The sequence below is a fragment of the Emydura macquarii genome, unplaced genomic scaffold (genome assembly GCF_026122565.2).
Source record: "Emydura macquarii macquarii isolate MOO-44397 ecotype Brisbane River unplaced genomic scaffold, CSIRO-AGI_Emac_v2 contig_1253, whole genome shotgun sequence".
In the NCBI taxonomy this organism is placed as follows: domain Eukaryota; kingdom Metazoa; phylum Chordata; order Testudines; family Chelidae; genus Emydura; species Emydura macquarii.
In genome coordinates, this window is record NW_027131390.1 from 103108615 (window position 1) to 103121393 (window position 12779).

The 12779-nt window shown below is 43.8% G+C and overlaps 1 protein-coding gene across 4 annotated transcripts in view; it reads left to right on the top strand.

Annotated features, from left to right (window-relative positions):
* The window catches only part of TFCP2L1 (transcription factor CP2 like 1), a 44470-nt gene that overhangs the window by 16029 nt on the left and 15662 nt on the right, over positions 1 to 12779 (top strand). For 3 of the 4 annotated variants that reach the window (XM_067549655.1, XM_067549656.1, XM_067549657.1), the window contains exons 3-7: positions 6725 to 6801; positions 8193 to 8298; positions 8571 to 8677; positions 9349 to 9501; positions 10828 to 10938. In XM_067549655.1, the coding sequence (XP_067405756.1) occupies positions 6725 to 6801; positions 8193 to 8298; positions 8571 to 8677; positions 9349 to 9501; positions 10828 to 10938 (554 nt within the window). The remainder of the gene's footprint in view (positions 1 to 6724; positions 6802 to 8192; positions 8299 to 8570; positions 8678 to 9348; positions 9502 to 10827; positions 10939 to 12779) is intronic. The other variant, XM_067549659.1, reaches the window with a different exon arrangement.

The following is a 12779-nucleotide window of genomic DNA, read 5'->3' on the forward strand; positions in this document are numbered from 1 at the left end:
TGTTGGTTTGGGATACTGAAGCCATCAGTGGAAATCAGCATAATACAATGGTTCCCAACTTGTTTGGCTTGAGGGCCACAAATACCACTTTTACAGCTCTGAAAAGAGCCACCGGTCTTATCAATTCATAAAAAATGTATTGACGTATACACCATTAAGGACTGCCAATCACTACCTATTTAAAGTAAACATTTTGATGCTCCTGTGCTCATTTTTACATTCACTATTTGACACCTACAGATTACTCACCGTATGTCACACACTCACAGACAAAGCACTAGTGTAGTTGAGTGACTGTCACTACACGCTGAAGCTCATGGCCTGGCAGCTAAGTCATGGTGGGTGGCCTGTGAAGAGCAGGCCAAACCATAAGGCACTGATTTTTAGAGTCCTGCCCCTCCTCAAGCATGGTTGGTCCTGGCTGCTCCACCAGCAGCGCCCTTCTTCCCCCTTCTCTCCCCCACTGTAGCCAGACAGCAGGGAAACTGCATGTGTCCTGTAGCCCCGTACGCTTCACTTGGGTCCTTAGACAGTGGCTCTCTTCTGCAGCTAGCAGACTGCAGCAAACTGCGGGCCAGTTTGAAAGATCCCATGGGTCACTTTTGGCGTCCGGGCCACAGGCTGGGAAGCACTGGCATAACATGTTAACGTGTGTTGTAGAAAACCGAGACATTGCAGTGTAAATGGCATTGGCAATGTAAAGCCAAACTGATCACTGCCAAAGGATTTGTAGTTCTGCGGGGAAGAGTTCAGTGCTTTTACAAAATGTAACCTCTGATTTTAAAATAACAATTCCTCTTCCAATCCAAACTCCTAGGATTGCTAATGACTAAAGTCCAGCAATGAACTCGCTGAAGCGTAATGGAATTAAGTGTTGTGCTTTTCCCTTTTTAACATGTAAACTAGTCTAGTGCCCGCTTAAGTGTCATCTTTGTCATCCTTACCTTTGGGACAAAAGTACATGGATGCCAGAAGTTTGCTAATGACAACAACAATTACATTTTATGCTACATTAATTGTCAGGGACAATAAAAGTTACCAAATTAAACTGCCTATAAATCTCTTTTAAGACAGGTGGAGTTGCTTCGTGAAGTACAAGTTAGGAACATTGTGTGCCTGGGTGGTTTACTGCTTTGTTCTACAAATAAGACTAGGGACAACATTACATACACTCCTTCCTAGTAATGGGTTTGTGTAAATGTCTGGTGTTCAGAAACTGCCCTTTTTAAATACAGACTTCCATACAACGTCCTCCTTAAAGACTAGCTCTAATAAAGCTAAGTCAGAGGCTAGGCTGGTTCCAATGAAGATTTCAGTGAAGTGTGAGGCAAATTGACTCTTTTTGGCCTAGTCTTCGCCGCTTAAAAGAAGGTGTAATTTTTTTTTACCTCAGGGTAACGAACACGTGTAAGCTAGTCTGAGGAAAAAACACAGTGAAGACAAGGCTGTTTGGGCCAGATCCACTGAGGGTATGTCTAGACACCCATGGCTGGCCTGTCTGAGCTGACTCTGGCTCGGGCTAAAGGGCTGTTTAACTGCCGTGTAGACTTTCCCTGGCTGGTGAGAAGGTCCCGGAGCCCAAATGTCTACACTGCAGTTAAACAGCCTCTTAGCTTGAGCCCGAGTCAACTGGCCCAGGCCAGCTGCAGGTTTTTAATTGCAATGTAGACACATCCTGCAACATAGGTGCCAAGTCCCAGTTTTAGGCTCCACTGCGCTCCCCAACACTCCCGCTGAACTCTGTATTTGCCTAAACTTTCAAGGTAAAAGTTTCCTTGGTGCCCAGTTTTCTACCTCTGAGTGTTTGCACTGCTGCCACGCTCCAAGCATCTGAACGCCTATCCTCTGCCTCTCCCTGTGGTAGAAGGGATTAGACCAGCAGTCTCTCTCACCTCTGAGGAGTGTGTTCTCACCATGGATCTATGAGAGATTCTGACATGGGGGGTCCCTTAGTCTCTCCTGTTGAAGCTGTTCCAGTGGGTATAAATATAGAGTCACAAGAGCAAGGGGACTGAATTCTGGATCTCCCACCTCCTAGGTGGGTGTCCCAGCCACTGGACTCTAGGCCAGAGAGGGAGAACAAGTCTAATGACTCTACAATTATTTATACACGGTGGAACAGCTTCAACAGGATGCCTACAATAGCGAAAGTGGGACTATATGTAATTCTCCACTGGTGCAGCTTAGCCACTGCTGGAAGCTGTAGTGCAGACAGGGCTTGGGTATCTTTACCACTGTATTATGTAACCCTGCTCAGAGCTGGTCTAGACAACGCTATGGTAAAAATGCATGAAGGTCTGGGCCCTGTCTATGCTACAATTTTTATCAACCGTGTTGAAAGATGGACCTAGTTTTAGCTAGTATAGCATCAGCGATGAACCAAAGAAATGCCCCGTCGAGTTAATGCAGTGGATTAAACCATAAGGAAGGTATATATTTTAGAATGTGATACCTGAAGTATTATCTGTACCGAAGTAGTATCCATGGAAGAAAATATCCGTCATGTTGGTATAAGGCCAGATCCTTCTCACTCAGTGTGGTTGCACTGTATAACTGAGAAGAGACTAGAACCCTAATTACTGGGTTAATTCAGATTCTCCTTATTTGTGACCTGAGGGCAGGTTTTGCAAAGAGTGAGCATGTTCGCTTCTTTGTCAACACGTTCTTTCCTGGAAGACAGTGGAGTGTTCCCTCCAGGTGAAGAAGGAGCAGCTGCCTTTAGTGGAAGAGTTTAAGTATCTGTTGTTCATGAGTGATGGTAATAGGGAGTGAGAGACTGGCAATGGGTTGGTTTGGCGGGGGCAGTGATGCAGGTGCTGTACGGATCCGTGATGGTGAAACGGGAGCTGAGTTTTCGGACAAAGCTCTCCATTTACAGGTCAATCTGCATCCCCATCCTCACCTAGGGTCATGAACTTTAGGTAATGACCGAAAGGACGAGATCATGGGTACAAGCGGCGGAAATGAGGTTTCTCTGCAGGGTGGCTGGGCTGACTCTGTGAGACAGGGTGAGGGACTTGGCTGTTTGGGAGAGCCTTAGAGTAGAGTCGCTACACTTCCAGATGGAGAGGAGTCAGCTGAGGTGGTTTGGGTACCTGATAAGGATGCAGCCTGGTCGGCTTCCTTTGGAACTCTACTAGGCATGTCCCACTGGGAGGAGGCCCCAAGGCCGACCCAGGACACACTGGAGAGATTCTACCTCCCAGCTAGCCTTAGAACTTTGGGAATCCCCCAGGAGGAGATTAAATCCGTTGAAGAAGAAAGGGAGGTCTGGTCCTCCCTACTCTATGTGCTGCCGCAGGGATTCTCAGCAGGAAAAGTGGCAGAAAAGAAGAGAAGAAGAAAGAAGATATCAATACATCTGTGCTGGTACCGTTGCCCTTAAATCAGGTCCGGTTCATGTCCTGTTCTAGCGTTGGTGACAGTTAGGGGAATGCTGGTCTGAATGTTAACCTGACCTGTATTCTGAAGTTTGGAAGGGAAGTGTTTTGCAGAGGAGATTTATGTGTAGGAAGATCAGCTAGGAACATTCTTAATATATACTTATTTTGTGGCGGAATCTGTGTTTAACACTCAGGTTGAAGGGGAACCAGTTAATGCATGAATAACCTTTTGAATGCTGTTTTTCAGGGAGTCCATATTAAATTCAGTGGCTTCTTTCGGATGACCAAAATATTTTGCACCAAAATATACAATACCTTTTGGCTTCCATAATATTAAAATAACAGGCCTTCTTGGAGGCAAGATTTATTAAAGAGCCGAACCTCTTGTTTCTATCCAGTTTGAGGTCTGATCCAAGCAGAACTTCTGCTGACTTCAATGGTAATTTCATGCATGGAACTTTTGCCCATTCAGGCCTTCATTTTGTATCCAGAATATGAATATTTTGTTTGTTGTTTGTAGGAAAACACATGGTGCACAGGTTTCTGGATTCACCAGATAAACCAACATGTCACTGGTGTCAGTAGAGGGAGTGGGATCAACTTTCTTATGCCCATTAAGCTCTTTTGTCTTATGTGAACTGCTAATGGCAAACCAAGACTGGACAATAGTGGCTGGTGGCAGCATCTGTAACAAACGTTCCGCTAAGTGACGAGCTGTCTGGTACCCTGAGCATTTGGCTGGGAACCAGCAACTCCTGAGTTCTAGGCCTGGTTCTGGCACTGGCTCACTCTGTGGCCTTGTCAGTCACTTAGCCTCTCTATCTCAGTTCCCCATCTGTCAAACAAGAGGCTAAAAAGACCCGTCTACCTCTAGGGAAGCTTGTGGTCTCTCATACCATAAAGTAGGCTTTGTGTGATGATGATTATCTGGGTTAATATTTGCACAGTAAAGTTCTGTCAATGCAAGAGGAATTTGAGAGGAACTAAATCCGTTGAGGCAAAGAGGTGTGTGAAGTCATGCTACCAATGAAAGCTAGATCCAAACGGAGCCATCTTAAATGGTCCAAGTGTTTCCATTTGGCTTTGTCAAACGCTTCCTGCTCTAACGAAATAGGCACTGGGAACAGGCTGGGTCTGGTGTGACAAAGAATATTGCAAAGTGTATGGGTCTGATCTCACACTAGTGTAACACCATGGGCTTTGGTGGGATACTTGTAAGTTATACCAGATTAAGTGGGATCTGAATTGGGCCCTGTGAGTATTTTGAATGCAGTACCTCTCCACTTGATCTTCTTGTGCATCGCTTTGGATTACGCAGAGCTGGTTCCTTTGCATTAACACTTGACAGGTGATGTAGGGCACTTATGGGAGAATGTGAGAATCCCTGGTTTAACGTTCTCCTTAATAGAAGGATTATCTTGGCCCATCTCCCTTCCCATTTATGGTCACATCGTCCATCTCCCACCCACATGCAATTACTTGTCTGTGCCTTCCAGTAAATTACTGAATTTTCTGTAAATGAACCTTGGGGCTTTTTTTTTTTTTTTTTTTCTGGTGGGAATTCCAGGAATGCCTTAGAGGGATCTGAGGAAAGTGAGGTCCCAATTGTGCAAAGCACTAAGCATGTGCTGTGCTTTAAGTTCTAGTGAAGTAAGTGGAGTTACTCACGTGCTTAAAGTCAAGCATATCCTTATGCAGTTTTGTTATGAACTCTGTATAAAACACCTGGCATTTCTGTTGTGTTTCAGTGAACTAAAGGTCTCTGAAATTGCCATGTGAATGACGTTACACTGCTGATCAAGATGATACTCAGTGGACTATTTCCTTGGTACAAGCACAGGATGACCATGGCATTGCGTGCTGGGATTATTGATTACAGACACTATCCTCTTTAAACCCAATGACCTCAGTTTTGCCACATGATATAGTTCTTCTTGGCAGTAAAAATGGCTGGTTTTGCGAAATGTGGGTGGAGAATTTTATGTTTCTAGCACCTAGTAATTAATCTGTAGCTACATGTGGTTTCCTTTTCTCCTTTAGCCAGTTGTTGGATTCAAGTGTCAGAGCCTGCTTGTGCAACTCCTATTGACCTCCTGTGGGAGTGGTGTGCAAACATTGAAGCTAGAATATGGCCTTTCTACTCTATTTTTCCAGCCAGCCGAATAAACTTGGACTATCCTGCACTCCAGTGACATCGCCTACACTTACATTGCCAACCTGCGATACTACGATTCCCAAGAGGAACCTGACTCTAATGCAATACCTTTCTATTAGTTCTGCTGTCATAAATCTACTGCTCTTTACAGATTTTGGGTCCAGAAATGTAGCATTTTTCCTTTCCTGGTGACCGCTGCTTGGGGGCAGATGTATCTTTTGGGAGATCGGTGTTAAGATGACATTGGTTAAGCTGGAGAATTTGAACCAATCACCATTTCAGATTGCCTTGCTCTAGGATGATCTGCATTCTTCACTAAAAGGGGTTGTGGAGAGGGACAGGGAGAACAAGATGAACTGGAAAAACCAGCTATTGTGAATGAAGGGAGTAGATACACATTTATCGTATTGATCATGCGATGCCCTTGTTCAGGCCCTGGTTTACTACACAGAGTGGGGTTCTACACAAAAGGTTCATTGCACTGTCCAGATTCTGGTATCTTCAGGTGGCTTATCAGTTCTGGACAATAGCATCAGCATAAAGGACTATCAGCAAATTTCTTAATGTGGGAGAAACAAATACTTGGATTTGAATCCCTCATAGTGACAGGAAACCATCACCGCTGGTCCAGCGCGAACAAGTGTCAGAGCTAATTTGCGTGTGTTGGAAGGCCACAATCAAGCCTATTCTTGTGATCCCTGTGCATTCAAAAAGCCGATTGAAGCTCCTGATAAGGACAGCAAGATCAGCCTGAAATTATTATCCCTTGCTTTCTAGTAGAGCCCCGAGGTCCTATTGCGCTAGGTACTGTACATACATATAGCAAGAGACTTCAGTACTTAGAGCAAGTAGACAAGACAGCTAAAGGAATAAGTGCTATTGTCTCCGTTTTACGTGGGGGATGTCAGCACAAAGATTAAGTGAGACTTTCCCAGAATCAAACAGGAAGTCTGTGGCAGAGCTGGGAAATGAGCCCAAATCTCCTAATGGCCACTCCAGGGCCATCCTTTCCCTTAAATTTGTGCTCGGCGTTAATGCCCACTCAATAATGGGACAAATGCGTTATGTTGCCAAGAATGAGCCTTCCCTGATCAGTCTTATGCTTTATTAGCAACATAAATGCCAGCATGACTCTCTCATTGCTACAACATGTTAAACACCTTGGAAATGTTTCCTTAAACTCTAGGTCAGTCTTATGAAATCCGTCTACTTGAGAATAGGAAATTGGGAGAGTTTCAAGATTTAAACACAAAATATGTAAAGGTAAGGAGAAATATAGATTTCTTTTCTTCCTGCTACTACATACAGATACAAATAAAAGCCCTGACCTTGCTTATCATGGAGGACAATGGGAGATATTTTGCCATTGACTTTAATGGGAGCAGGACTGAGTTTGTTAGAGCTGCATATGACGCTGGAGTTTTGCTTTGCAGCGTTTCCTCTAAACCTTTGATTTGGTTACAGTCGGGCCCTCCGAGTTTTACTCTGAGTTTTGGGTTCAGATGAATCCCAAAATTCAAAGCTAACCTGGGCTGAAACCATTGAGCGTCGCTTTGTCTCCTAGCTACTCTGTGCAAAGCTAAGAAACCGACCCAAGGTTCAATGCACCTGGGCTCAGATACATGTTCATAAAGAGGACCCCAGCTTTACACATGTTTTACACAGCTCAAGTTTACGTTCGTGATGGACCCAACCCACAACATACAGAACTACATCCTGAGTTCTGGGTTGTTTGACTCTGGGGTTTTGATTTTTTTTACAAATACAGGGATTTTGCAAAATTTGGATCCAGATCTTAGTATCTTGGTTCTGATGTCAAGCCCTCCTGGCCCAAATTCTTGTGGTTCTGATCCAGGGTTCTCATTAGAGAGGGAGAGGGGCCAGATCTGGATTTAGACCATCTCCAAAGTTGAAGCATATTTGGATTCCATGTTTTTATTCAGTCCATTACAGGAAGGATTTATAAAATGTGGCTTTGGGTTCAGAGTTGCCCACACGCTCTCTTGCTAGGAGAGCAAATGCGTGCTTGGATCTAGGTTTTGGTTTGGGCCTTTCTCTAATTTTATATGCAAAATTAATCTCTCACTTCCATTCTGAATGGATGGCAACAGCAAGACAATGGACTTCCTTTGGAAACTGGGAGGTGAGGGATAATTAGCTCATGAGAGTGCAAAGTGATACATTCGTGCTAAGTCTCTTTGGCTTTGCCTGCATTGGGCGTTTGCCCTGATTCTGGCCATTGGTCTCTGGCTATTGATGTAGATGTGGCAGTCCAAACCTGAAGTGAAAGTGGAGCTAGCTCTGGTGGTATAAATGGAGGCTTTCCTGGTGTATGCCTGAAGAGCTGCACTGGAGCAAACCCTACATCAGTGGCTTGGCCATCGATTGCTGAAATCAAGGCAAATTCCCACTGACCTGGCCTTTGAAGTGCAAAGAGAGCATTGCCTTGATGAACCATCTCTCAATGGTCCCATTAGGAATATGACATAAACGGAGATGGGTAGTTTTCATTGGGATTCTCCTCCTCAATGGGAGTGAGACACGTGGAGGAGGAACAGATCAGACCCCCATCTCTCAGACCCTGGGAAACCAAAATCATCTCAGGAAAGGAGACTCTGGCTCACCTAATTCATCTTGCCTTCCTCTCTTAACAGAGCATCCTTCGTGTGGTTTTCCATGACCGGCGTCTCCAATACACAGAGCACCAGCAGCTGGAAGGCTGGAGATGGAGTCGGCCTGGGGACCGCATCCTTGATATAGGTGAGACTATTTCATTGTGGTTCCCAGACGATGTTTGGAAGCTGGCTATGAGCTGCGTGAAGTATTCTTCAGAGTTTGCTTTCTTAGAAAAACTATAACTGAGCGGGCATGCATGTGTGGGGAGGGGTGGAAGAAAGCACAGCAGCACTGGTTTAAACTGGATATGTTGTTTGTATGTCTTGGCTTTTCAAATGAATCTGGGGACTGTGTGAAAATTTGGTTTGTCATCTTCAATTTAATATTTTTAAAATTTTAGGGGTTTTCTTCTACAGATATCCCACTGTCGGTCGGTATCTTAGATCCCAGGGCCAGTCCGACCCAGCTAAACACTGTTGAATTTCTGTGGGATCCATCCAAAAGAGCATCTGCCTTCATTCAGGTAAGGAATAAATGGATTTACGTACAGTAAATGGAATGGTATGATGCCTAATAGTGATACACAGAGACTGATAAAGTAGCTGAGGTATGGGAAAGAAATATACTAACAAAAATACCCAGGCTCCATCCATGAATGTGTGCATTGATGTTCTATTTATAGGATACTCACATGTGCCAATCTGGCTTTTTCGGGTGTGTGTGTGTGTGTGGGGGGGGGGTTGCGTCTTCTATTCTTAGCACATAGCACAGGCTTTGTTGGGGTAGAATGAGCTGAATGTCTCTTTAAGTATCCACTCTCCTCTTAAAGATGGGTTTCATTTATGGGGGGGAAGGTCACAAACTCTAGTTTTACAGACCCCCCAAATGGCTCACAATGTTTACAAAATCTCAGATTTTATGGGGCTTTCCCATCCTTATTCTCAAGTGTTCGTTTAGTTTTAAAATCTGTATGTATCTGAAGCAAGGCCAAAGCCTGCTTTTCTATAGGTTCAGTTTTTCTCCATTCTGTTCTTCTGAATTCTCCTTGATTTTTGTTATGAACTCCACAAAATAGAGAGAGGCTGGAATTAAACTTGAAATCCCAGTCCCTTGAACTTTAGGAGCTTGAAATTCTAATTTTTTTCTGCAGCATTGAGCCATCTCTAGTTATAAACACAGCGTCTGTTTTGCCAGGTACATTGTATCAGCACAGAATTTACACCCAGGAAACATGGCGGAGAGAAAGGAGTGCCCTTCCGGATACAAATCGACACTTTTAAACAGAATGAGAATGGCGAATATACTGAACACTTGCATTCTGCAAGCTGCCAGATCAAAGTGTTCAAGGTATGGGCTAGTTTGGTTTTTCCAAATTCTCTGTGGAGTATGTGACATGGAGAATGTTGATCTTGCTGTGTTTAAGGTTTGTATTCGTATTTCAAGCATTACAATAATGCCAAAGAATAAAGGTATTAAACACTCATACTCTTATCAATAGTAACCCTGATGGAAAAAGGCACAATATCCTGGTAGTAGCTAGCAACCCGGGCTTAAACTGCACTGCACGTGGATCGACATCATGCACTCAGAAAGAGATCAGCCCACAGCTCATTGAACATAGCCCAGATCTCAGTCCTTTTTGCTATCTGGATTTTTAAACAACCTGCTCTGCTGGAGGGGAGGGGTAGATAACAGCTACTGGGGAAGGCTCCAACACCCAGAATAGAGCTGTCCTATCAGTCTCTACAACCGCAAAAGATGTTGCCCATTAAGACACAAATGGGGGGAAAGAGTTAGCCCTAAAGATGATGCATGTATTCCACCTCTTACAGTCCAGGCACTTGGTAACTTCTGTAACTTCCTGTTCCGATACCAAGCCCAACATTTGCTCTATTGCACTGTATAAATCCAGAGTATTTCCACTGTCTTTGGTGGCATACTCTGGATTTACGCCCATAGAGCTGAGAGCAGAATATGGCTCTTTCTTTGGCTTAGTTTATTCTTTCTTAGTCCTTTCTGAGTAGTGGGAGCATAACTACTCCCTAGACTGTTCTTTGATAAGCACTCAAGAAGGGCCTTAAATGTTGCGAGTCGTTCCCCTCCGTGCCGCACAATGGAGAGGGAGAGCCTAGTTCTCTGTTCACGTTTGAAGCTTCTGGGCAAACCTAGTATGAGCAGCTACACTAATCCATTTCAGCACTGGTGAAAAGGCTTTCTGTTCGATCTGAATCTAAACTTCCCCATAGATTTGTGGGTGGGGGGAGAAAAGAGGGGGCCGAATTTGGTGATCCGCTCTGACCCCACTTTAGTTTTTATAATATCTACAGTTCCTGGAGAAATAACACAGGTGCTCATTAAAGTGTGTAATTCCATCATAGATTCAGGCTCTAAAACAGTATCAAATCTGTCAAAACATAGATTGTGTAGCAGTCAACATGTTTAGGAAATCCTACCGACATGGCAATATTAGCAAAGGCTGTTCTAGATACAGTAGAGATTTTTATATGAACAGCTGCTTGGAAAATAGAGGCCTTGTCCTGCCCTTGATTCATGTGTAGAATGCCCATTGATGTCAATGAGGGTTTTGTGCACAGATCAGATGAAACCTATGGCCCCCTGTTACCCACCCTGGAAATCTGGGCATAAGGAAAAGCTTGTGCTCTGTGCTTATAGCCTAAGGGAGCTGACAGAAAGCAGAAAACTGACCGAGAGAAAATGGAGAAGAAGACTGCTCAAGAGAAGGAGAAATACCAGCCCTCTTATGATACGACCATTCTCACAGAGGTAAGATGTCAGCCGCGTACGGCACACTGGTTTAATATGCTGGGCAACAAACTTAAAATGATACAAGAGTTTTGCACAGAGTTTAGTTTGTGGGGCTCCACTCTGCAAGGTCTCACTGAGACTGGGAGGTTGATGAGACTATAAAAAGGATTAAACTTTTTCATAAAAAGCTATATTACATGGGACTAAAATGTATAAGGGCTATTGAACCCTTTTGCTTCAGGGCATAAACCAATCATTAACTAGGTTAAAGAAAGACTTACCATCCATGAGCTGTCCCCTCCGTATAACGCTTCCCTCTGAACCATCGGGTATTGGCTAATGTCAAAGACAGGATGCTGGACATGGTCTGATCCAATTGGCAATTTCCATTTCTTCATGGATATCCTTTAGAACAAGCCATTAGAGTGAACTCAGTCTTTACTGACTTGACTCCACAATGGACCCATATTTGAAGAATGTTTTGCATGTAGAATGGGTCGTGTGAAGTCTATTTTTTCTTCTTGAATTGTGTACTAAAGCGTGTGCATAAACCCTTGGTGGGCTGCACTAGCACCAGCTAAGGGTATCTCTATAAACTGCTTAGGAGCCAGGTACCATCTCCCTTATGGGAATGGTCTGCAGGCTGGCAGTTTGGTCCCAGAACCTAGTTTTTGCTTTGAACAGGGACTCACTGGAACTCTTATAACAATTTCATTTTCTATTTGCCTATTTTAAATAAACTCTTCCCGTTCCCTAAGACAACTGGTTTTGATCTAGTGTTACTTGGAATAATCAACTACAATAGGAAAAGTTCCAGAGGGGTAGCCGTGTTAGTCTGTATACAGCAAAAATAACGAGAGCCCTGTAAGCACCTTAAAGACGAACACATTTCTGCGGGCATAAGCTTTCATGGGCTGTAACCCACTTTTTCAGATGCATCTGAGGAAGTGGGTTGCAGCCCACAAAAGCTTATGCCAGCAGAAATGTGTTTGTCTTTAAGATGCTACAGGGTTCTCGTTGTTTCAACTACAATATAACGTCCTATAATTTGGTAGCCTCTGCTAGTAAGACCCTGCTGTGCAAAGAGACCTCATCCTAGAGCATGGGCAGACACAGAGCTCTTGCTTTTACCACCAATACATTTTAGCACTTTGAATCAGGAAATCTTCTAACTCTGGTTGTTAAAGAATTAAATATTTGCTCAAGTTGTATTTGTGGAGGTGATAAAAGTCCAGGAATGCCTCTGATTGTCTCCTTCCTTATCACTGCAAACAGGGATACTGCATAGTATATTCATGGGCTCTTAACAGGCTGTCTCTCTAGGGCCAGAGTCTATAGATGGTTAGTGATTTAAATCCAGAACAACTCCACTGGCTTCAGTAAAGTTACTTTGGATTTACACCAGTGCAACTGAGTATAGAATCTGGCCTATGTTTGCAATGGTTTTTGATAGCCTTGTGTCTGTCTGCCTTAGGTTTTCCTATAGCACCTATTTATAACTTGACTTCCTTTGCTGATAATTTGGAATGGGCCAGGACAAATTCTGCTCTCATGCTGGTATAAACCTGCATTGAAGTGTGTCTAGTTCATCTAGTTAGTCATTCTAGTCTGGAATTACTTGGGATTTATAATTGAGACCAGAATCTGGCAGCTGGAAAACTTGTGCGTCATGGGCCAAATCCTGCTTTCAGTGAGAATTGATTTATCGACGTTGCCCAGATGTAAGCAAGAGCCCAGTTTGGCTCAGTGTTCATTTGGGACAGGCTTTGTGAAAAGGAAGACCTGGAGAAAGCACAATTATTTCTAATCTGGTACTGCCTCAGTCCTCTTGGAAAGGCAGAGTACAGATCCCTGGGCCT